The following is a 25857-nucleotide window of genomic DNA, read 5'->3' as shown; positions in this document are numbered from 1 at the left end:
AAACTTTTGACTAAGTTATTTCATGTCTAGAGGGCTCTAATAATGTTAACAATGTGGTAGAGTTTATAAGGGCTTAAAATATATAAAAATAACTATACAAACATATGGTTTCTACTTTGCGGATTTTCACCTATCGCGGGGGGTTCTGGAACGCAACCCCCGCGATCGAGGAGGGATTACTGTACATCAGTTCCGGTTAGCGCAGGGAAGCCGCCTACCAAATTTCGTGAAGATTGGGCCATAAATAAGAAAGTTCAACATGGCGGACGTTATCGACCATTATCGACCATTATGACTGTTACGTGTAGAAGTTCGAAATGAAACCTGCTTAACTTTTTTAAGTAAGCTGTAAGGAATAAGCCTGCCAAATTTCAGCTTTCTACCTACATGGGAAGTTGGAGAATTAGTGATGAGTCAGTGAGTGAGTCAGTCAGTCAGTGAGGGCTTTGCCTTTTATTAGTATAGCTAAGCCTTTTTTTGTGTTTCTCAAAATTATTGTGTAATCTTTGTCATTCTTAGCAGAGTGTCTTACTTTTTGGCATTGTGTTCTTATTTTTTGTGGAGGGTGATATGCAGTGTTTCCCTAAATGTTCATAAGCTTTTAATTAAAAATGTGGGCTCCTGACTTTTCTTGAAGATTAGGTGCAAGTAAGAATCATTTTACACCAAATACAATTGTACAGGAAATGAAAATGTAGTGTGCATTTTAGCAATATCGTTTTATTTTTCATTAACTTCTGTTGCTGTTTACATATATAAATAACTAATAGACATTATTTTTTTTTTTTACTTTTGATGGAAGATTAAAAAAAAATTTAAGGATTCGGTCTAGAGATGCACTAATTGTATTGATCCACTATTGGTATCAACTGGTAAAGCAAGAAAATGCTGTATTTAGCTAATGGCTGATTGTTAGAAATAAGCCGATATGTACTGCTGATTACTGTCATTGCAAATTCATTTCCCATAATACTTCAGCAGTGAAACTTAGCTGCTCTGTAAAAATTTCATGAAGAAAGAATACTAGTAAAAACTGAAGTACAACAAATATGTTTGCTCGCCTCAAGGCAAGATATACTAAGGAACCTGACAAGTTCCTGAATAGCAAATGTGGTTTGGTTAAATGTGCTGCCCAAGGATAACGGAACTTCATCAATTGCACAAGCATTTGATAGCTGAAGAAAATTAAATTCAGACAGTGGAAAAGCTCAAAGTATTACTTGGTATGTTGTGGAATTCATCACATTTGGCAATCAGTTATGGCATATTTCTTATTAAATTTAAAATAGTTATTGGAAATATGTAACATAGAACAGTTATAAAATATATAGACTGTATATTTTGTTTGTTAAGCTAATGTGACTCTTGCCTGTACTGAATTAAAGTGATTGATGAGTAACTTAAAATGAGAGCGGTTATGTTAAAAAATTATAGAACATAGAGGTTGTTTTTGTTTATTTTTATGGCAAGAGTTTGTATTGTTTTCATATTAGAAAGTCAATGCACATTGATTTTTTTTTTTATAAATTTTGTTATTGCACTGTCACAAATGTACTTATCAAATGGCAGAAGATCCACCAAACAATTGCTACCAGAAAATTTTCAAAATCAGTTATTGGTATCTGCCAGAAATTCATTTGCAGAAGAGAAACAGGTTTGCAAAATATTCTAATCAGTACTTTTTAAAAACTTGTCAGTAAGGGCTTTTGTTTCTCCACTTAGAAGTGACAGTAATTTCATTTAATACATTGTTAGTGATTTGTCCAAACTTGTAGCCAACTGCTGTCTGGATTTATTTTTTTTAGTAAATGTTGGCTGTTTTTTTATTTATTTAAGTATTTCGTTACAGATGCAGTATTTTTTGTTTGTATTTTTAGTTATTGTGATAATGCCATACAGGTATTTGAAGAATTCACTGTTATAAAGCAAGGGTTTCTGTTATTTGGAAAGTAGATTATTAGGCATCACCTTCAGGCACGCAGTGTAATCATGCTTAATTGACTATTTTGGGTTTAAATTAAATAGGATAATTTTCCATTTGGTCTTGTTAAATTCTCATTTTACAAAAATATTTTATTGAAATACATAATCGGATTTACTTGGGTTTTCATGATACAATATCTTGACTTTTAAAGCTAATTCCTGGAGTTAAGTGTTTAAAAATATACAAAATATTTGTACTTTAGTTTATTTCACTTCTTTCACATTTGGATTGCAACCTAAGCTGATTTAACATTACATGACTTGTAGATTGAAAGGATGTTGAACTTGACGACTTCAGTTGCTGACCTCATTGCCTGAGTATATCAGTTTACACTGCTAGAAATTGCAGAGGATGTGAAATAAGATGGCAGCATGTTAACTGTCCAGCCCAGTTTCTGATAGCCAGTAACATGCTGCTTAATGGAGTTTTGCCTGCATTCCCTCAAACCATGCCATCCCAGTTTATCGTGTCATGTAAAATATGAGACGTCAGACGAATGAGCCTTTTTTCTGTTTTTGAAGTGCAAGAAACACTCATGTTCCTTATTCCTGAGCACTGCATTATATGCATTGTACTTACGGGTTAGTGTTCATTGGTTGTCCACTGTCATGCACACAAGCCTGCCCGTATGACTTTAGGCAAAATCAAACTTGTCGGAGCTTGTTGCAGTCTAGTTGGACTGAATTGCTATGCTACACATGTCGCACTACACCAGTGGTGGTCACGGGTATGCAGTAGGACTGCCTCTGACTTGCAAAGATTATGTAAATGAAGTATATGACTGAAAATCACAGAAAAAGTTGTGTAATGTGACGTTGCCTTTAGTTCTTGGAGAACTTCAGGTAACTGCTTTAAATAAAAATTGGTAACTTTGTCAAAGGCAAAATGGGACATCATAATTGCCATCCAACTGCTAAGAAATGTTTTTGCCCAGCTCCCCTTAGGTGCCATTCTAAATTTATCAGTTATCTCTTGAAGGTGGCCATATTTGTGTCCGGTTTTATGGCGAATTAAAGTTAAGTACTTTCTAAGTTCTTGAGTATGCTAAGAAAAGAATACTCGATTCTTGAGATGGTGTTGGCAAGGCTTTCCATTTCTGACAAGGTGTAACGTTCACCTTGGTTGTTCTTTGGTTGTTACAGATAGTGTAGGAAGTGTTGTGTTAAATTTAATGTTAATTTTTTTTAGTTAAAATAATATGCCAGAGAAATTAATTATTAGCATTTGTGTTGGAATTTGTGACAGTTTTTTTTTAAAAAATGTCATTGATCAGGTAAGGTTATTATAATTTTGCGTTTTTATTTTACTACTTATTTTTATGGTTTTTCTGACCTTTCTTGGAAATTCAGTTTAGTTTTAGTTTTCCTTCATCGTACATTTTTAGTTTTAATTTAGTTTAGTTTTTATTTTATAAAGACATTTCTGTTTTATTTTTATATCTTTTAGTTTTAGTAATTATGGTACAGTTAGACAGCTGCTATGGAGTTTAGTTTTTGTATCACAATGAGATAGGACTGTACACTTAACGGGTTTGGATATATTACGAGTTTAATGTTAGTGGAAGCTTACTACACTACACGACATAGTTTACTATTTGATTTTGTTTTTATCTGATAAAAACGAGCATAATCAAAGCCAGGTACTGAATCTGAACAATTTTACACAATTTTATAATTTTTAAAGTATATCATTTGTGCTGAACAAATGTGCTCTGACATCTGGCACATTTTTTCTTTTCATTTTGTTGCCCAGAAAGGGCCAATTTGTAATGAAATGTGAATTTTAAGGTTGTGAGTTTTTTACTCTTAAATGTCTACAGCACACAACATATCCTGCTTCAACGACAATGTGCTAAAAATAAATGCCTTCAATGTTGCATTCAAAAATCTCAAATACTGGGCTTTATTTTCTACCAGCCATATTGATCTCTGATTGCATCTCAGACACAATTTATAGACAGAATTTTGCCTCCTGCAGGCCTCAAAAGATATAAAAAATTAGAAAACATATTGTACTGTGTTCTGACAAGTGTGATCATGAAAATCCCAGTGGCTTAGGAAGAACAAGGCTCTTAGGCTTGAATCAGTGTTCAGACCCCACCTAGCTGTGTTAAGGGAAACAAAGAAAAACAAGCATATGTAGTGTCAAGGTTAGGGGCAGGGCAGTGAGACTTAAATAGCTCATGCATAACAACAGTAAACCCATAATGAGCAGAGTAAGAGTAGGTAATAAGAGTAATGACAGGCACAAAACAACAGAGACAGCATCTGAGATTTAAGAACAATATATACATCATCTAAACCTGTTTATTCAGAACAGGTTCACAGGAAACCTGGAGCCCACCGAAGCAGGTTTGGATGCAAGGCAGGAAAAATCCCTGGAATACAATATGTATGATATGGCTGATGTTAAGAACAAAAAGAATATGATATTTCAACCGTATATTTTGAGAGAGAAACATTGAAAAAATGGGGACAAATATTTTAAGACATAATTCTACTACTGGATTATTTTCACAATATCTGGTATTTTGAGCTGTGTAACTAAAAAAAGATAATAAATGTAGCATAAATACAAAAACACATTAGTATGTTTAGCTTTTCATCACTTGGCAGACTCTCTTCAACTACCTACCTGTAGTTCAGTAGAGAAATTGCCAACTCAAGAATTTTACAAGGTTTGTATCGCTTCGTTGTTAGAGGACGTTTTTAAAACAAGAGTGATTGGTCAGCAACAATATGATGGCCTTGTCAGTCTCTCGATAAGTGGTGTTTTATTATCAAAAATTGGGAGTGGTCTCCCCTAGATTTTGTCATGAACTCAGATATGGGATGGATATTTGAGAAGTGAACCGCAAGACAATTTTTATATTATGTAAATTATTATAAATTATTATATTACATTAAAGAAACATCAAATCAAATTAATAATATATTGAACAATTATTATAACAGCAAAGTTGAATAAATCAGACTTTGCAGTTGCATGAATAAAAAAAAAAAAATAGAGTAGGTGTTCAGGTAAAAGTACCACTTCCGGTTAATGGATTTGGCCCAAAAGTTAATACGGATGTACAATTTTGGTGCAACAACCACAAGGCAAATTTCATCCATCAATCAAGTTGTGTTTTTAAGTTATCGTGTTTTTTATATATATATATATATATATATATATACACACACACACACACAGACATAATTCCAAAAACCGGTATTTTCGGACTCAGGGAGGTCCGAAATGTCAAGATAAATCAAAATTGCAAAGCTAAGTATTTTTCATGATTACTATATTTTCTCTATACTTCGTATACTCTTGTGTGAAGTGTCCGTTGAAATACTGTCAACAAAAAGCAGGCACCTGAGAAATAAACTGAAACGTTATTCACTCGTGATTTTTCTGTCCATATGGTAAAGTTTGTGTTGATTAGCATATTCCGATTTCAGGCGTTTGAATTACATCTTGATATACAACAAGTGCAAAGAAAGGTGGCACGTAATTCACTTTCTATTACAAACACTTTATGCGCCTATTCAGCTTGCTCTGTCACCACAAATGCTGTGTGAAAGCCTGCCTTCCTTCACCAGCCGCCGTTCACTGGATCAATATATCCGGGCAGCTCGTGGTGGATGACTTTCTGTTTTAGAACTAAAAGTTATAATGGTTAAAAACTAACAGCAAAAATATTCACACAAAAATGAACACTAAAATTATTTTTAGTAAATTATTTTATTTCAGTTAGTCTTTCCAGCTACTTTAATAGTTTTAGTTTTTCATTTTGGTTTTGTTAATTATTTTATTTCAGTTTATGAAAAGGTTTTTTAGTAATAGATTCAGTTTTGATTTTAGTTTTTCTTAACCATAATAACCTTGGATAAGATTTATGTTTTATGTTTTTTTTCTGCAGTGTGAAAGATGCTGCAATGCAAGCATGCAAGTTTGTTAGAAATATAGAAGGATGTGTATTTGTCAAAGGTTTTATTTTCAGTTATTTGTTTCAATCATTTTTAACGGGTTTGCTTCTTTAATTGTGTCCCAATAGAGATATTTGGCTCAGAGCAGGCACAAGTGCAGTGATGGGTAAAGAGGAGAAGCTGTTTCAAAATTATTGCTACATTTAGTGCCTTATAGCAAACAATAGCCTACATGGCCAGAAACAAACCAAAATCTGTGCAAAACAAACAAGTTTCTCCCTAGCAGTACACAGTAAAAGCTTTATGAAAAGTGAAAAACTACTGTTTAGATTTGATGTCATTTTAGAAGTTAACTGGGGAATGATAATATCTTAAAGTTAACATGGCATCATTATTTGGAATGCAGGCCTGCTGCAACCGTGGAGCCCCATAACAGACTTCAGGGACCTCTGTTGTAGAGCATATAACAAGTGAAAAATAAAAATAGAATGCTTGGTATCATTACAGTCAACTTTAAGAATATCAAAGTCACATCAATGATTTACAGTTAACTAGCAAATTTTATATTAGTAACAAAACAAAAACAAATTTGCATCCTGTTTTAATTTTTTTAACCTGCAATGAACTGGCTGTTGATTCATTAGTTTTACACTTTAGCAGTTCATATTCAAGTAGAAGTCAAGGCATAATGAGCAAGGCCCTTAAACTGAAAATTTATCCAGGGCTGCCCTACAATGGTTGACCCTATGCTCTGACCCCCCAAAGTCATGCGAAAAGACAGTTTCCCCTTGGAGATTAACAAAGTGTATTCAGTTTTACATTACATTTTTTTATTGCACTAATGCAGTCACTCTAGTGTCTTAGTCTTCTATAAACCTAATGCAGTCTGTCAATTGTGGGAGGAATCTGTAATCTATAGTGGAAGTAGGGTTTATACGATTTTGTAAAAATCTCTTTTCAGTATCTTTGATAAATATTGCAATTGCAAGTTAACTTCACAATTGTTTCTGACTTGTTCCTACATGAAAAGAATCACAAGAATTAGTTTCTACATCTGTTTATTTAAACAGCAATATTGTAGTCTTATTGCAGCTATTGAAAATCTGTTTGACTGTTCTCTGTACAGTCGTAAACCATTTGACCGATCTGGACCAAATTACATTTAGGAACCACAGGGGAAAATCAAAAAATTATGTATCACCAAGCATTAGGTATTGATTATTTGGTAATATTGTAATAATACATCTATGTACTGTACTTGGAACAAAGTGATTCAAACTGATACACTATATGAATTTGCAATTTAAATGTCACATAATTAATTTGAATTTGGTATTGTTTCACTATCCTGAATAATAACATTCAGAGGACAATAAAAAATCGTAACAAATAGCCATAAGTTGAGCCCACAAGTGGCTCATATCCCCCCACCCCAAAAAAAGTTAGGTTAGGTGGGGATAAATAATTTCTGCAGGAAATATATGTGAATGATCTTAAGAAAAAGATCAATTAATACTTTTGCTATGTAAACAGAACAGTGAATGAATCATTGACAACACCTCTTCCCAAAAAAAGCCCTGTAGCTTTCTGCCATGATGACTTGATACAATATCTTGAAAAACACTTTAGTGGAGGACATACTAATATGTGTTTTTCCAGTAGCGGTAAACTGCAATACCAACCACTGTGCAACAGACTAGAGTACATGTAAGATGTTGGTTTGACTTATTAAGTACCTTTTATTAAATTTGCCTGTGAGTTGAAGTTAAATGCAGTCCAGTCTGCCAGAGTGCATGTTACACAGAATATATGCTTTTGTGCACCTTTATAGGAAAGGATGGGTGGTTGGAGTGCTCCCTAACCCTCCTGGGGGGTGAGGAATGATGAAAAGGCTACAGTTTTGTTAGCAGCGACAGTAGGAATGACTGAACGAGTAATATAGAAGCTGCACTTCAGTTTCTTTGAGTAGTGGATTCAAGGGTAGGACAAAAAAATCTCTTCATTATGGAAACTGGTGATTGTCTCATCTTCAGTGACTTTTGCAACATTAATACGATTTTGGCCAAACTTGATAATAACCACTTTCACCCTGGACTGTAATTAATTTCGTTGTTAAAGGGTTGTTCACTTGTGATGTGTTTTTTGTTATGTATGTAGAGAAAAGCCAAGCAAAATGACACCTTTTATTGGCTAACTAAAAAGATTACAATATGCAAGCTTTCGAGGCAACTCAGGCCCCTTCTTCAGGCAAGATGTAATCGATTACATCTTGCCTGAAGAAGGGGCCTGAGTTGCCTCGAAAGCTTGCATATTGTAATCTTTAGTTAGCCAATAAAAGGTGTCATTTTGCTTGGCTTTTCTCTACATTCATAATGGCTAACACGGTACAACAACCTAGTACTATTGTTATGTATGTGAAAGACACAATGAGGGTTTATTTACATTTCATAAAACAGTTCATTTATTGTTATTGTACACAAATAATCATTATTTTTTTAATTAAGGTATCAATCCAAAGAATAAAAATGAATACATCATCTACTGAGACATTGTTATTTTTAATTATATTAGTGGTTTGGAATTTTGGCATCTCCTAGTTGAACAACTTCTTCTTAGGTAATACATGTGCTTGTTGTTATTTTTCTGTCCCCCCTGGCCATTGAACCTTACTCTTATTCGATGTTAATTAATGTTGATTTATTTTGTTTTCTTATTGTGTCTTTTATTTTTCTATTCTTTATTATGTAAAGCACTTTGAGCTACTGTTTGTATGAAAATGTGCTATATAAATAAATGTTGTTGTTGTCTGTATTTCCCTATATAATGCAATTATTCTGTGACATGCAGAGCTGGAAGAGAAAATAATTGTATCAAATCAAAAACTTTACAGGACTGTAGTACTGTGATTTTTTTTTTTATAATTCGTCAGCTAATTAAAATCATTCTTCTTATGATTTGAAAAATGTGTTATTTCAAATTGTGATTTGATGCACAATAATTGGTTGTACAGCCCTAAGTTGAAATTAATAAAAAGGTGGAGTGGGCATTAAAATGCCACACAAACTAAATTCCAGTAGTTTTAATCCAAAACTAGCTTAGCAAAATTGGCTTTTGTGTTAATAGTGTAATAGATCAAAATAACATGGGCATACCCTCTGTGTTTAATTCAGGAGTTGCTAGTACAAAGATACCTAGGAGTCATAGTTGTCATCACACTCCCCGCCCCACCTCAAATGCACTTGGAGAATTTTACTTTTTTTATGGTGGTAATCTTTTAAAGGCATTCGTTTGTAAAAATGACACCATATAGATATTAAATTTAAGCAAAAATATTGCCTGTTCATTTCCAACTAGTGTCTCACTCTGTGACTATGAGCAAGTAATTTGCATAGTTTTAATTTGATGTTCAAGGTTGATTAATAGTATTTAGCCTAAACATATCACTACACTGTGTTCATGGTAAATGTAAAGGCAAATTTTATCCTATGCAGTAATTCAAGTCCTTTGGTAATGTACCAACTAACTTTGTTCTAACTACTCACATATATACTGTAGAGGACTATATTCTGACTGTTGCACTAGAAACAGATTAAGACTACCACATGTCTTTGTGTAAAAGCTATGCCTTTACAATGGAAAGAAATATATTGTTTGCATTGTCTTTCTTAACAGATTAATACATTTTGTGAAAACACCGATTATTACTTATGATTCATAAGGTTAAAATTAAATGACATTAGTAATGCATATCTGGAAATCTTGGATATTGTATCTTCTCAGAAAAATATAAAAGGACTTTAATATTTTGCCACTAGTTTTTAGGTAATGTGTATTAAAAAAGCACTACAGAAAAAGATGCACAACTATTACTTCAAAGCTTTTGAAACTGTATTTATAACATTGGATTGCTATTTTGAGATTGTATCAGAATATTTTGATGTTTGTATTAGTACATGACAGAAATGCTACCTGCTGTCACTTTAAAAAATAACATTTAATATATAAGTCATACATTTAAACTGTATCACAAATTACATTTAATTTTAAATTTTCCTAATGTTTTTATATTTGTGTCAATATTAAGTCAATATTAAGGCTTCTTTTGTGAAATTATGATCATTAAATCAGAAGTTTTATTTCAGAATTCCTTTGTGAGCAGTATTTGTTAACACTTCACATAAGCAATTAGATGTTAGCTATGGCTTATACCCGTGGGTTCATCCAGAAATAGACATAGAACAGGAGTGCAGTAATATGCTCATGATTGAAGGCTGTATTCCATTTACTTCCATACCATTCAGATGTGTGCAGTTAAGTGGTTCACTCTGTCATGTTTTAGTTGTTCTACTAATGGCCACTCATTTGGCATAAAATGCAATTAACTTCACAGAGTGTTCTCTGATTTATTTTAACAATGAAACATGTTTTATGAATCCCAACAACTACACCACTGCGCTTCTGCTAAAGTATTAGATATCATTAGAGTGGTCTACTTTGTGCTTCAGAGGGATAGAAGTCGAGACATGCAAATGTCTGGGAAATGTGAAATACTTGAAAAACACAAACTTATAAATACTAGCCAACCCGCGGCGTACCATACGCCGCATAATCAGGCCGTTTTTTAATGATTTTTAAGCACAGGGAGAAAATTAACATTTGAAAAATCGGTAATGTAATAAATTAGCAAGAAAAGCAACATTGTAACAATGCATGGAACGAACCAACACACAATCGTCCGTGACTGAAAACTGGCGGACCGCCATCGCTCATGTGCCTACCTCCAACTCGTCACTTGAGTCGTTGTTATCTTTGCACAGTCCAGATGCACCTGTGACTCACGTAGACTTTCCGTGTTCCTGCAGGAGCATCTAAGAAGACGCATGTTTGTCGCGGATGCGAATCGCTGTATGTAGCGTGTAAAACAGTTTGCTATGGTGCACGCGGTCGTGCGTTGTAACCGAAAACTCGCTTTTTAAAGACTGCTTACTTTATTGTGTTTTAACCTCAATTGTAAAGGATTGTTATAAGGATCCCATGGAATACCCCTCGCAAACCGTTTTACACGCTGCATATGGTGATTCACCTCCGGTGTGGCTCCTTCCTGCGTGCGCCATAGGTATTTTACTTGTCGGCGGCTTAGTGAATCCATGCCCCTTCCGGCGTGCTTTCCATGGGTGTCTTGCCTTAGTGAATTATATATATAGATTTTGGAAAGAACATACAGAGTAGCTTATTTTGTCCATGTTGTTCACATGCCACAGGTACAAATAAAAAAAGTTGTCCCAATGTTTGCTGCCTTAACTGTAGTTGGGATTGCCTATGATGAGTTTCCACATTCTCCTTGCATTTTTGTGGGTTTTCTTTCCACAACCTTAAGAATGTCAAGGTTAATGAAAATGACAACTCGGAACTGTTCCCATATGAATGAGTGTGCATGAGTGTGCCCTGTGATTAAGTGGTGCCCCACTAAAGGCTAGTTTATGCATTGTGTCCTTTGCTGCCATAATACAGTGGTGTGAAAAACTATTTGCCCCCTTCCTGATTTCTTATTCTTTTGCATGTTTGTCACACAAAATGTTTCTGATCATCAAACACATTTAACCATTAGTCAAATAGAACACAAGTAAACACAAAATGCAGTTTTTAAATGATGGTTTTTATTATTTAGGGAGAAAAAAAATCCAAACCTACATGGCCCTGTGTGAAAAAGTAATTGCCCCTTGTTAAAAATAACCTAACTGTGGTGTATCACACCTGAGTTCAATTTCCGTAGCCACCCCAGGCCTGATTACTGCCACACCTGTTTCAATCAAGAAATCACTTAAATAGGAGCTGCCTGACACAGAGAAGTAGACCAAAAGCACCTCAAAAGCTAGACATCATGCCAAGATCCAAAGAAATTCAGGAACAAATGAGAACAGAAGTAATTGAGATCTATCAGTCTGGTAAAGGTTATAAAGCCATTTCTAAAGCTTTGGGACTCCAGCGAACCACAGTGAGAGTCATTATCCACAAATGGCAAAAACATGGAACAGTGGTGAACCTTCCCACGAGTGGCCGGCCGACCAAAATTACCCCAAGAGCGCAGAGACGACTCATCCGAGAGGTCACAAAAGACCCCAGGACAACGTCTAAAGAACTGCAGGCCTCACTTGCCTCAATTAAGGTCAGTGTTCACGATTCCACCATAAGAAAGAGACTGGGCAAAAACGGCCTGCATGGCAGATTTCCAAGACGCAAACCACTGTTAAGCAAAAAGAACATTAGGGCTGGTCTCAATTTTGCTAAGAAGCATCTCAATGATTGCCAAGACTTTTGGGAAAATACCTTGTGGACTGATGAGACAAAAGTTGAACTTTTTGGAAGGTAAATGTCCCGTTACATCTGGAGTAAAAGGAACACAGCATTTCAGAAAAAGAACATCATACCAACAGTAAAATATGGTGGTGGTAGTGTGATGGTCTGGGGTTGTTTTGCTGCTTCAGGACCTGGAAGGCTTGCTGTGATAGATGGAACCATGAATTCTACTGTCTACCAAAAAATCCTGAAGGAGAATGTCCGGCTATCTGTTCGTCAACTCAAGCTGAAGCGATCTTGGGTGCTGCAACAGGACAATGACCCAAAACACACCAGAAAATCCCCACCTCTGAATGGCTGAAGAAAAACAAAATGAAGACTTTGGAGTGGCCTAGTCAAAGTCCTGACCTGAATCCAATTGAGATGCTATGGCATGACCTTAAAAAGGCGGTTCATGGTAGAAAGCCCTCAAATAAAGCTGAATGACAAAAATTCTGCAGATGAGTGGGCCAAAATTCCTCCAGAGCGCTGTAAAAGACTCATTGCAAGTTATCGCAAACGCTTGATTGCAGTTATTGCTGCTAAGGGTGGCCCAACCAGTTATTAGGTTCAGGGGGCAATTGCTTTTTCACACAGGGCCATGTAGGTTTGAATTTTTTTTCTCCCTAAATAATAAAACCATCATTTAAAACTGCATTTTGTGTTTACTTGTGTTATATTTGACTAATTGTTAAATGTGTTTGATGATCAGAAACATTTTGTGTGACAAACATGCAAAAGAATAAGAAATCAGGAAGGGGGCAAATAGTTTTTCACACCACTGTAATTGCTGGCTTCCTGAACTCGTTAGAAAATGGATGGATGACTGTAGTCCAGGCCATTAAATTCAATGGGTGAATTCAAAGAATTTACTGTATTTTCCTTATCAGGACATTGTATAGAGGTTCATCTTGCAATCGTTTTTAAATTCTTTATTCATATGCTATAGGCCACAAGTTAAAATGGTCAAGACTCCCAACAGATTGCCCACATCATTTATTAATCTTAATTTTTCTCCAGAAAAAAGAGGTTGTTTGTGGTGCATCCCTTAAGTCAATTACACACTCGTGAATTACAGCAGAGAACAAAAAATACAAGAATTGTATATCAAGATAATGTAACAAATGTATATATTCTCATTTCAGTTTTTTCTTATTTCTAGTATGGTAAAACACTTGTCTATATCTCCCTATGTGTATACAGCAGACTACATTTTTTCCCACTTATTTTGCATCTAAAATAAAAAATTTGCAAAACACATTTTGTTTCTATTTAACAAAAGAGTAAATTATGTTCTTACTTTCTGTTAGGCGGGCTGGAAGGAAAATCATGCTACTTTTATGAATGAACTGAAGAACTTGCAGGCTTCTGGGTTGACAAGTTTGGGTCAAGCTCTCCGCTCCTCCTTCGACCTCCTCAATCTCAACAGGCTTGTCTCTGGCATTGACAACTATGGGCAGGTACCTTTCCATTTTGATTTTATCATTGATGGCTGTGTCCTTTGAGTTAATAGCGTTGCATGTTTCTCAAGCTAAAGTTAAAGTTTGGAAAGTAGCTAAATTTTAACTTGCAAAAAAGAACACCTTTTATTTTTCTTCTTAGAAATGCAGAAGGGTTTTCTTGCTTTTTCCACTTAAATATTGTCACTCTAATCACAAAAGCATATAAATTAACCTTAATCACGTTAATTCATATCTTTATATCATGTGAGAAATTTTAGAGATTAACAGTGCACACAAGAATGTTAAAATAGGCAGGGTTAAAAACAGTAATGTAATGTGTTTTAGCAATAAGTCCATTTAATTAGTGTGAGTCATTATGGATGTGTTATATGGATTATACATGTACTTAACTGTGCTTAGCACTCCAGTCTATGGAATAGTAATTCAGCTTTTATTTTGCAGTGAAACATCATGTTAAAATTGGGAATCCAGAATGTTTGTCACAATGCTGTGTTCTCCTTATTCACAATTGTTTTTTCATTAACGACACTCAGCTGGTGCATAGTTATAGTTTAATGAATTCTTGAGACTCAAGATCAGTGCATTGCAAATGGACTGAAATGGTGCTAGCTAACAAAAATATAAACAATTGTAATTGCATTGTTTGAACAATGAGTCATTAATTCCTAATATTGTTTTCTTTGCTTTAGGGAAGAAACCCCTTTTTTCTGGAACCTGCTGTGATTATTACGATTACAGATGGTAGCAAGCTAACACACAATGCAGGAGTACAAGAAGAGGTAATGTGACCTGGACCATAATAGGCTGATAATTTGCTTTAGCAATTGAAAGTTATCATTGTTGAGTTTCCACAGTGTTGAAAATCAATCTATGAGACTTGTGTTGTCAGCTTAGAATGATCTTTTGCTGATCTGGCCTCAGTAAATATTTACAGTAACGACTAACTCTTGTGTTTAGCGCTGTTGCAGTGTGTCCCAGAGCTGCAGACTTCGACTAACTGCTGTTGTAGTGTGCTACTTTGAGCCAGAGACAGGGAACAAAGTTTAGAATGTAGCTAAACTTTAAATTAACTTGCAAAAAAGTAGACTTAGTATTGTGAGTAACAAAATAAATTCCATATTTAGCAATGAAACTGTTATGGACATGAAAGAGCACTTGTCTGCAATTTAAAAAAATCTGTTGCTTTGGCAATTCTAAATTGTCCCTCGTGTGTGCTTGGTGTGTGTGTGTGTGCATGCGCTCTGCTGGCGCCCTGCCTGGGGTTTGTTTCCTACCTTGCACCCTGTGTTGGCTGGTATTGGCACCAGCAGACCCCCATGACCCTGTAGTTAGGATATAGTGGATGGAAATAATTGTTTATTTGAACCTCTTTATAGCATGATACTGAATCACATTTTTTTTAAAAAAGGCAACTGTTGCATTGAATTCTATATATTGCGTAATAGAAATAGTAAAATATGATACAATTTACACTTACATTTTTTATTATGTATAATAATCATATACTCGCTTCAGAGCATAATATGAACTCCTTGACAAGCAACTGTATGCAATTTGGCATGGAATCCACCAATTTTGAAGCGTCTTGGAGGATTTTGGGGTCTCTGTACCATATTTGAGTTAGGGCCTGAATCATCTTCTCCATGGTTGTGCAGTCCATACCATGAAGCCACTGCTTACAAACAGACCACAAATTTTCAGTTAGGTTTATATCAGGGGCTATGCTACTCCAGTATGTTCATTTGATTCTCATTGAAAAATTTCTTCACTTGTTTCAATGTGTGACATGGGGCCAGATCTTGTTGATAAACACTGGATCCATCAGGAAATAACTTTTTCAGTTCTGGAACAACTTTTCTGCTTAGAAGTTCAATGAATTGTGGTGAGCACATCATGCCCTCAACTGGGTGCAAGTAACCAATTCATCGATAGCTGTTGTCTTTTGTGAGTGTTTCATGCTCTGGTCGATGTGGACATTGTAAACCTTTTCATGTGGTGACCTCCTAACATGCTGATTTCTCTATCCCATGATGAAATGGCTTTCATTGCTGCAAAGGACTTCTCTCTAGGCTTCTTGAGTCCAATTCTTGTATTTCAACCCCCATTTGTAATGTTTTGCTTTCATAACATTGATTGGGAGTTGTTTTTCTCACTGGTCGGTGGGCTTTCTGGCCTGTCTCCATGAGGTGCCCGAGAATGGTGGATGAGCTAACTTCTGTTCCTTTCTCTCTCAAATCCGTTGGTAAGGCATCACTTGTTTTTTCTAGGATCTTTTACACTTCTCACATACTAAGTAAGCATCATCTCTTGGTGTGGTTTTCATCTTTTGACTACGTTTACCTTTGCATTTTTGAGTAACAGACCTGGATTCCTTCATTTTGATTACATAGCTTACAGTTGCATGGCTGACACCTGCAGTTCTTGTCTCTCCTGTGTGTTTGAGTAAAGTCAGGATACTTGCATGCTTTCTAGATGTCACATCCGTCTTGTTTAACTGTAATAGAACTGACATGCTGTAACAGCACAGACTAGTATTTATGATGCAATCCTGTGACATAATATGTGGTCGGTATTACGTTCTCTGATGATTATTACATCAAAAAATGATGAAATAACAAACACCATATCTTTTTCTGCATAAAGCATGACTGTACAGTACATGAAAAAGTGAGAAATGTTAATTTCAAATAGCTTACACAAGGGTTTACATTTAACCTTTAATATTTAGTAAAAACGTGTCTTAATATCTACACTGTTGTTTGATGGCTTTATTTACCTTTCTGACTCCTACTTATGTTTGCTCCATACATTTTTTAGGTGCGCAATGCAGCTTGGCCACTGGTTCATAAAGTATGCATTTAGAGATGTGGCCATTTTCTTCTGTACTGTATTTTTTGGAGTGTAGATGAGGTATCTCTGCAGCTGTGCACCAGATCTGACGTGAGATCTCTCACAGTTACAAAGCACTTGCGCTCTACTGTGAAATCTGTGCCACAATGAGACATTCTTTATGAATATTGTTCAGCTTCTGGCCAATCCACTTTGGTAACTGTTGGATTATTCATTTATTAGAAAAGGTTGTGTGCATAATAAATGGGAAATAACTCTTCCATATTATCTACATAATTGAGAAATACTCAAATACTTAGACAATTATGCTTCAGGTAATATTCTACTAACACGCACATTTTGTCTTTACTTTCCATATAGGGATTTCAGTGCCTTTGCATACACTTGAAAGTAATAATGTTTACAATAATGACTTTGACACTCATTTCAATCTAATGTAACTTAGTAATTAAAAATGTGTAGAAACACAATGCCAAACCAAGACTAGCTGCAGATTAGTTAAACTTTGTGCTGATCTTTTTCCGCTTTTCACTTAAATGGCACTTAGACCTTAGGATCATCTCCTCCTAGTACTCTAGTATGTAATATGTTATTGATCCACTACTAGTGTGGTGCAATCTTGGGTACAGTGTCTTTAAATTTATTTTCCTACTTTGGCCATGAGGTTATAGTAAAAGGTTGGCATTCTGTACTAACAGCAGGCTCTACTTAGTGATGCAAATGTGATATAAAGAGTTCATTATTAGTTGTGTGTGTATGGAATACATTTTATATTAAAATTAAATAACAATTATGAAAAAAATAATAACAAAGTAAAGATTATATGCGTGTGTACATAATATATATGTGAGAATATGTATGTACTGTATATGTATATTTATATAAAATGAGTCATCAAATTATGAAAAAAGCATAAATAACTCATGTAATTATGAAATATAATGTCATCATTTTATTTTGGTTCAGTAATGTTATTTAATGATTTATTTCAAAATGGCATTTTTTAATGTGTTTTTACTTAACAAAGGGACTTTTTCTAACAGCACATTTCTAATTCCTGTTGGTATTTAATTTAAAATGTATCTATTAATGATGGTTTCATCATTGTCAATGAAGAGAAAAAACGGGCAGAACCTATTTCTATCGGTTAATCATTTCCTGTCAATTACTTTCACTTGATTGTAGGTAATAAGCTACTGAAAATCATTAGTGCTGCTTGCATTCCAACTGCCAAAGACATAAATGAAGATAAGAGTTGGAATAATTAGTTAGACAGATGAAAAAGAAAGAAAACATTTAATACATGATGCCATTTTGAGATGAATTGACAATATATTGGAAATGCTCAGATGGACAAGTGCTCTTTAAAATGTTAATGAAGAAGGTGTTGGTACTTTGAGACTGATTGAGCACCTTGTTAGCTGTTTGCGTTTTCTTCATGGGCACATACTGTGCAGACACAGTGCTCAATAAGTCGTAAAGGCATATGTTTATGTTGAGTGCCCACTGCTGGAAATTGCGAGTGAAATGCTTGCAGATGACCCTCTGTGCAAATTGAATTTAAACTACTAAAAAACAATCATTTCGAGTATTTTGAAGAGCACCTACTCTTTGAGTATTATCACTATACTGTATAGTAGTCTGTTTGTCTTAAAATAGCATCTTATTGTGGTCGACAGGTGACTCTCTTTAGATTTGCAGGATTAAATGCTTGAGTGGAAGTAACTCATTAAGTGTGAATGGGAACACCCGCATTCCACAAGAACATGTAAGAATATAAGTAGTGACTTTAAGAGAGGATAAATAGCAGCCCCATGCAGGAGCTGTTTCTTGTTCTTGATTGGATTGTGGAGAGTGAGGGAGGGAGAGACAGACTGACCACTTGGCAGTTAGAAGAGGTGTACGTACATACCAGCAGTATTATGTTAAAGAGGGGTAACAGTGTGAGTCTAGCAGTGTCTCGTCTTGGCTGTGACAGAAAGTGTGACTAGGTCATAAGACTTTTAATATATAGAATATTATGCTGTGTCAATTGCTTTGCATACACTACTGTGCATATATATATATATATATATATATATATATATATATATATATCTATATATATATATATATATATATATATATATATATATATCTATATATATATCTATATATTTATTTCATCTGTAGAACTAACAGTCACAGCTCTTACTGTCTCACTATTTTTCCCTGTTTGAATGCGAGATAAGTAGTGCTGAAGATCTTTGGAAGCCTACAACCAGGCAAAGGTAATCAATAATAAATGATTAACCAATTGGAATGTATTCAGTCTGTTGGTCTTGTGAAAAGAGGCATTCTAAAATAAAAGGTGCTGGCATTGAAATGGTTATTTGGAAATATTCCATTTAAAAATGTCCCATTGTTAAATATAAGTGGCCTTTTAACAATAAGGCTTTTTTAAAGCTTGAAATAATTAAATGTAAGTTAACTGCATTATTGAACTAAAATAATATGATGTTGAGGTAACTACATTACTGAATTAAAAAAAAAAAAAGATGACTTTTTTCATAATAATTGGATGACTTTTATTTAATTCTGCAACTTTTTTTTCCTTGACATTTAATACATTTTGGTAAAAATTGTATTGCATATCTCTGTGCTCTTTTGAAAGTGTGTGTGTGAGAGAAACATTTTTTATTACAAGGATTTTATTATTTTTTTCTTCTGCCATTTTTTCCCCTTCAATAAATAGCTGCACTTGCCCTTAAACTCTCCTCTGCCTGGCAGTGAATTAACAAAGGAACCCTTCCGCTGGGATCAGAGACTGTTTGCACTGGTGCTACGCTTGCCGGGTGCATCCTCTCCAGAGCCTGAACAGTTGGGTAGTGTTCCCACAGACGAATCTGCTATAACCCAGATGTGTGAGGTCACAGGTGGTAGGTGCCTTGCTTTACTGCTGTCACTTTTTTGAGTCAAAATAAGCTCTTGATTTTTTTTCTCCTGTTTGCCATTTGATTAAAAGATGTCTTCCTATGTCTCCTGTGATTGGCAGGACGCTCCTACTGTGTCAGAACACAGCGTATGCTAAATCAGTGTTTGGAGTCCCTGGTGCAGAAGGTACAAAGTGGTGTTGTAATCAATTTTGAAAAGACAGGACCTGATCCTCCACCTGTGGGAGAAGGTAAAATGCAAATAGCTATCATACTTGGACTTCGCTTTACAGATGTACGTAGCAAGTGTTGACATAACTGCCTTGATGAGCTGTCTGAGTTTTTGCTTCTAACGTTTTGTTTTTATATTGAGTGATTTGCACATAAATTTGTTTTTTGGTCACCATAAAGTTACACAGATAAATGGACAGATGTTAACTTTTTATTAAGGGGAAAATCAGATGCAATACTGGCCAAAATTAACCTGATCAAGTACACTTGCACACATAAAGAACTATTTGGATGGTTGCATTTCAAAGGTTCTGAGTTTTCTTTGGTCAATAAAATAACACTAATTTGTGTACTGATGAATAGAACTGATCCTTAGAGCTCTGCTACAAATAAAAAGTTCATTTCTTGGCTTTCAGGCATGATATGTTTTATTTATAGAGTGCTTTTTCCTTGCTCAAAATGCTTTGCAAATATAAAAAAGGGCACAGTGGATTGAAAGCACAGAATTTGAAGTCCAGTAAATAGACAAAAAATACACTCAATTTTGAAGTACATAAAGATTAATCAGTGCAGTTGTCATGAGTTCATTGCTGTGAGCCTGAGTAAGGACTATTATAGCAGAGTTTTGATGTAACTAAAGCTGGAAAACCGATTAGAACGGGTTTCAGAAATCAGTATTAGAATGGGTTTCAGAAATCAGTATGGGCTGCAATGAAGGCATGTAGAAGAATCTGTGCCATTGACAAGCCAGGAGTGGGTATTGGGACCTTTAATTTAGTCACATATAATTATTTCTCAAATGATTATCATTGTCGTGAAATTGCTATTAAGAACACTATTATTGTTTTATCCAAATAATGGAGCCATTTTTTAAAATTATTATTAAAAGCTTCTGGGATGTTATTTTTCCTTTTAAGTATATTGTTTAAATTTTCATATATTGCATCTAATATTATTCAGTTTTTTCCCTTCTTTACACAGATGGTCTTGTTGATCCATCTAGGCTGGTCTCTTCATTTGCTTCACAGGCATGGCATAGTTGCCACAAACTGATTTATGTTAGGCCAAATCCAAAGACTGGAGTACCAGTAGGTCACTGGCCCATTCCAGAATCATTCTGGCCAGACCAGAACTCTCCCACTTTGGTAAGTAATGAGACTTCTAAAGCTGTCATTGTTGTGAAATTTGGACTGCTAACGTCCAAGTAAAAGGAAAAGTTGAACTTTTAAGGGCATTTTTTAATGTGGATTTTATTTTAGTTTCGACATTTAGTTCAAAGATGCACAAAACATTTAGATTGACCTAAAAATTAGTCATAGATATCTCTACATATTTATAAAGAGTAAAATGGTGGTTGCCAACTTGGCTGCTTAGGAGGTGCATTAGATGGAATAAGCATGAACCAAAAGCCAAAGAATCCATATACTTAATATCATTCAAATTGTACTGTCTCAAAGGAGAGAGTCACATACTTACTGTCTCCTTTGAGACAGTAGAACTTGAATGATATTAAGAGATTTGAATGGACTGAGTGGAAGAACAACTAGGTTAAAAAAAAAAAAAGTTTGCAGTGAAAACTGTAGGTCGAGAATTGATCATCAGAATCTGTAATGCAAAACCAAAATTCACAGTCTCATTTCAAACAGGGATCAAATGCCAAAATAACATAAAGAGATTAATATATTATTTTGGTAATTTCAGGAAAGAAAAAATCCAGGTACTTGTTGGTAGAGTCAAAATTAATTATTTTTTTTGACAGCATACAAAGAGAGATCATTTTATGTACACCTTTAATGACTAACAAAGTACACTTTCAGTCATGAAACCTTTACTCATTTTAACCTTAAACTCTCGTGGCATTTCTATGAGAATTCTATGCAATAACAGTTAAACCCGGGTTAGGTGCTGATAACATGTAATGATGTTTTATAGTGTTAAGTCCAAAAAACTCTTGGGACGTGTGCTAAAAAAAAAAACAAAAAAAAAAACAAAATCAAAATGAACAAGTTGGGTAGGACCTCTGGTGAAAATTGTAATGGCAAATGAAAAGCTGTAAAGGCAATTTTATAGCTTAAAACAACATGGGCACACAGTTTTGCAGTATCTGTATAATCTTGAGACATGGATCAGTACTGAGTAACCGTTTTGACTTGTATTAAGGTTTTTGTCATGTTTGGACCTGTGTATTTATTGGCCCCGTTTTAAAGTGCAAGAACAGACAAAAGTATATTCAAAATTTATGTTATGTTAAAAATAAATAAGTTAAATTTTATGAAAAGCGTTTCACTTTAAAATGCAATTTTATGTGGCATATTATTATATACTATGGTTGTGAATAAATAATTTAATTTGCAGTAGGAAACGATATGTTCCATTTTTAAAGATGGCAAACACCTCAATTTCATATTCTGCATATTGATTTGGCAACATTTTATACCGGATGCCCTTCGTGATTACATCAGGGATCACCTCTGAATCCTTTCTTAGTAGCAATGGTGATGGACAGGTTGACAGATGAGATTAGACAGTAGTCCCCGTGGACTATGATGATTGCTGATGACATTGTGATCTGTAGTAGGGAGCAGGTTGAGGAGACCCTGGAGAGGTGGAGATATGCTCTAGAGAGGAGAGGAATGAAGGTCAGTAGGAACAAGACAGAATACATGTGTATAAATGAGAGAGAGGTCAGTGGAATGGTGAGGATGCAGGGAGTAGAGTTGGCGAAGGTGGATGAGTTTAAATACTTGGGATCAACAGTACAGAGTAATGGGGATTATGGAAGAGAGGTGAAAGAGAGAGTGCTGGCAGGGTGGAATGGGTGGAGAAGAGTGTCAGGAGTAATTTGTGACAGATGGGTATCAGCAAGAGTGAAAGGGAAGGTCTACAGGACGGTTGTGAAACCAGCTATGTTATATGGGTTGGAGACGGTGGCACTGACCAGAAAGCAGGAGACAGAGCTGGAGGTAGCAGAGTTAAAGATGCTAAGATTTGCACTGGGTGCAACAAGGATGGATAGGATTATAAATGAGTACATTAGAAGGTCAACTCAAGTTGGACAGTTGGGAGACAAAGTCACAGAGGCAAGATTGCGTTGGTTTGGACATGTGCAGAGGAGAGATACTGGGTGTATTGGGAGAAGGATCCAGTTCATCAAAAAATGGAGCACAAGTTTCCACATAAAGGAATAAAGCAAAACTACATGTCTCTCTGCCCTCCATTACCTCACTGGCTCAGTAGCGTTGGCCTGATCCTCTTCAATAAAACTTCCTGGTTGGCCTTTAATATGAAATCTGCTGATGTTCTGTAATTTAGTGGTGTCCTGGAGGACATTTTTTGGCTTTCCCCAGAATGTTCTGTCTTTCACTAATCATTTTGCTCTGTCGTTTGGACTGTGAGGTAAAGGCACAGATTTGCTTAGTTGTCTGGTTTTGTGACAGATCAAATTGTGGTAATTCCAGAAATTTTGTTCCTGCGGTAATTTCATAGAATGAATGAAAGAGACTAGAGGCATTTGAAAAGATGACTTGTTCGTCTCTCATACCGTGAAAGATGTGCACAGTGACAAGATGTAAGAGCTTGTTGCTCTTTCTAGTTGTGCTTTGTGGAGGGCAATTCCAGTTTTGATTTCTTTTTTAAGTTTAGACTTGCATCATGTGTTTTCATGAAAATGCTACCTGAATATCTTTAAATTTTGCCAGTAACTATCAAAAAGTTTTACTACAACAACTGGCTCAACTGCAAAGAAATGTTGTCATGTTGAATGATTTCCAGTCACATGTGATTGATAATCTACATTACTGTACAAACAGACTTCTTAATTTAAACCACAACACTCTAAAATGAAAGACTATGAGCAATATCAGTTAATTGCAAAACAGGAGCATTGCATTTTAAATACAGTATCTATCATATATATATATATATATATATATATATATATATATATATATATATATATATATATATTTATATATATATATATATATAAAATTCACTAAGGCAAGACACCCATGGAAAGCACGCTGGAAGGGGCATGGATTTATTAAGCCGCCGACAAGTAAGACACCTATGGCGCACGCAGGAAGGAGCCATGCCCACCAACTCCAAGACCATTGGATACGATGACCACTTGCAGAGCCACGCCCACCAACTCGGACGCAACGACACAGAAAAAACTGCGTCATTTATATTCGTCTGTCGTAGAGGCCACGTTGACTGTTCATAGAGGCATGTTTCTCACAGAGGTGAATCGCCATATGCAGCGTGTAAAACGGTTTGCGAGGGGTATCCCATGGGATCCTTAAAACAGTCCTTTACAACTGACGTTAAAACACAAAGAAGTAAGCAGTCTTTAAAAACCCGAGTTTTCGGTTACGACGCATGACCGCGTGCACCATAGCAAACTGTTTTACACGCTACATGCAGCAATTCACATCCGCGACAAACATGCGTCTTCTTAGATGCTCCTGCAGGAACACGGAAAGTCTACGTGAGTCACAGGTGCATCTGGACTGTGCAAAGACGACAACGACTCAAGTGTCGAGTTGGAGGTAGGCACATGAGCGATGGTGGTCCGCCAGTTTTCAGTCACAGACGATTGTGTGTTGGTTCGTTCCGTTCCGTTCATGGTTACAATGTTGCTTTTCTTGCTGATTTATTACATTACCGATTTTTCAGATGTTAATTTTCTCCCTGTGCTTAAAAATCATTAAAAAACCGGCCTGATTATGCGGCGTATGGTACACCACGTTTTGGCTAGTTTAAGTTAAAAACCATATCAATCATTATTGAGTCACTTTGCATCTAAAAAAGACCCCTTGTGAACGATATAGATACTGCATATTCATCTATAGTTTTCTTGTGGAAAATAATGAAATCATGGGCAGCATGGTGGGACAGTGGCTAGGGTTGCAGCCTCACAGATCAGCTGTGTTGGGTTCAAAATATGTTCCACTCATGTCTGTGTAGGTTTTAATCATGGAACTCCAGTTTTACTCTTGCAAGGTAGGTTGATTGATGATTGAAAATTACCCCTGTATGAGTATAAATAGCAATGTGAATGTGAGTGGGTCCCGCTGTGTACTGGAGCTCTGTCATGTCTGCTTCCTTGTCTTGTTTCCAAATCTTCTGATATAGACTCCAGCCTCTAAGAGTCCTCTAACAGTCTAATGTGCTCCAAGGTATTAAAACTGACACTAGTTGTGATAATCAGCTTTACTTCATTTTCTAAATAGGTTAGTTTTTCTTTTGGGTGATGGGTGGGGGTGGATGGCGGGCTTGTAATAGAGTTGCATTGTTAGTTGACCTTAAAATAGTGTAGTAACAAATTGTATAAATAAGTAATGCATCATAAAACCATCTGACTCTTACTAAATAAACCTTATCAAGTTTCCCCTATCATGTTTCATGTCAGCCTCCAAGGACAGCCCATCCGATTGTGCGCTTTTCCTGCGTGGACTGTGAGCCTATGGTAATTGACAAGCTGCCTTTTGACAAGTATGAGTTAGAGCCTTCACCATTGACCCAATATATTCTGGAGCGGAAATCACCTCATGTGTGCTGGCAGGTAGGCAAGCAGCCATTTACATAAGTTCATCTTAAACTTTTAATTTACTTGTTATTTATTTTTTTTGTTTGTTTTTTGTTATCTACTTGTTTTTCTAGGTGTTTGTAAGCAACAGTGGGAAGTACAGTGACCTGGGACAGCCTTTTGGGTATCTCAAAGCAAGCACCACCTTGACATGTGTCAATCTTTTTGTCATGCCTTACAACTATCCTGTCTTATTGCCATTACTAGGTATGTCAAGATTTTTTTGTATGAAATAATTGCTTTATGTGTTTAAACTGAAATAGCCTATAGTACAGGGGTCTCAAACTCAGTGGGATATACTGTATGTGCCTCAAATATAAAAAAGTGCTAGTCAACGGGCCGGATTAATTTCTAATCTATACAAATACAATATTATTGTTAATCGATTATTTAAACTAAAGTACTACATTACTACAATAATACAGCTAGGTTTACAAGTTTACTTGACGTGCTTATTATAAGATCCAGTTTTACAGTTCAAATGTCGTTAAATGCAGTCTGACTGCTCAGTTGGCAGCGTTTGGCAGACACAAGAATGTGAAGACTGGGCAATCTGCAAATCTTGAACATAATTCTGATT

At 35.5% G+C, this 25857-nt stretch overlaps 1 protein-coding gene across 1 annotated transcript in view; it reads left to right on the top strand.

The window, feature by feature from the left end:
• The window catches only part of ints6l (integrator complex subunit 6 like), an 89387-nt gene that overhangs the window by 29033 nt on the left and 34497 nt on the right, over positions 1–25857 (top strand). Inside the window, exons 3-9 of the mRNA XM_039766200.1 lie at positions 13542–13691; positions 14384–14473; positions 19279–19462; positions 19579–19707; positions 20669–20832; positions 25101–25253; positions 25352–25484. Coding sequence (XP_039622134.1) covers positions 13542–13691; positions 14384–14473; positions 19279–19462; positions 19579–19707; positions 20669–20832; positions 25101–25253; positions 25352–25484 — 1003 coding nt within the window. The remainder of the gene's footprint in view (positions 1–13541; positions 13692–14383; positions 14474–19278; positions 19463–19578; positions 19708–20668; positions 20833–25100; positions 25254–25351; positions 25485–25857) is intronic.

This window comes from Polypterus senegalus, chromosome 10, assembly GCF_016835505.1.
Source record: "Polypterus senegalus isolate Bchr_013 chromosome 10, ASM1683550v1, whole genome shotgun sequence".
Lineage (NCBI taxonomy): Eukaryota > Metazoa > Chordata > Cladistia > Polypteriformes > Polypteridae > Polypterus > Polypterus senegalus.
This window is presented reverse-complemented; position numbering and strand designations above follow the sequence as displayed.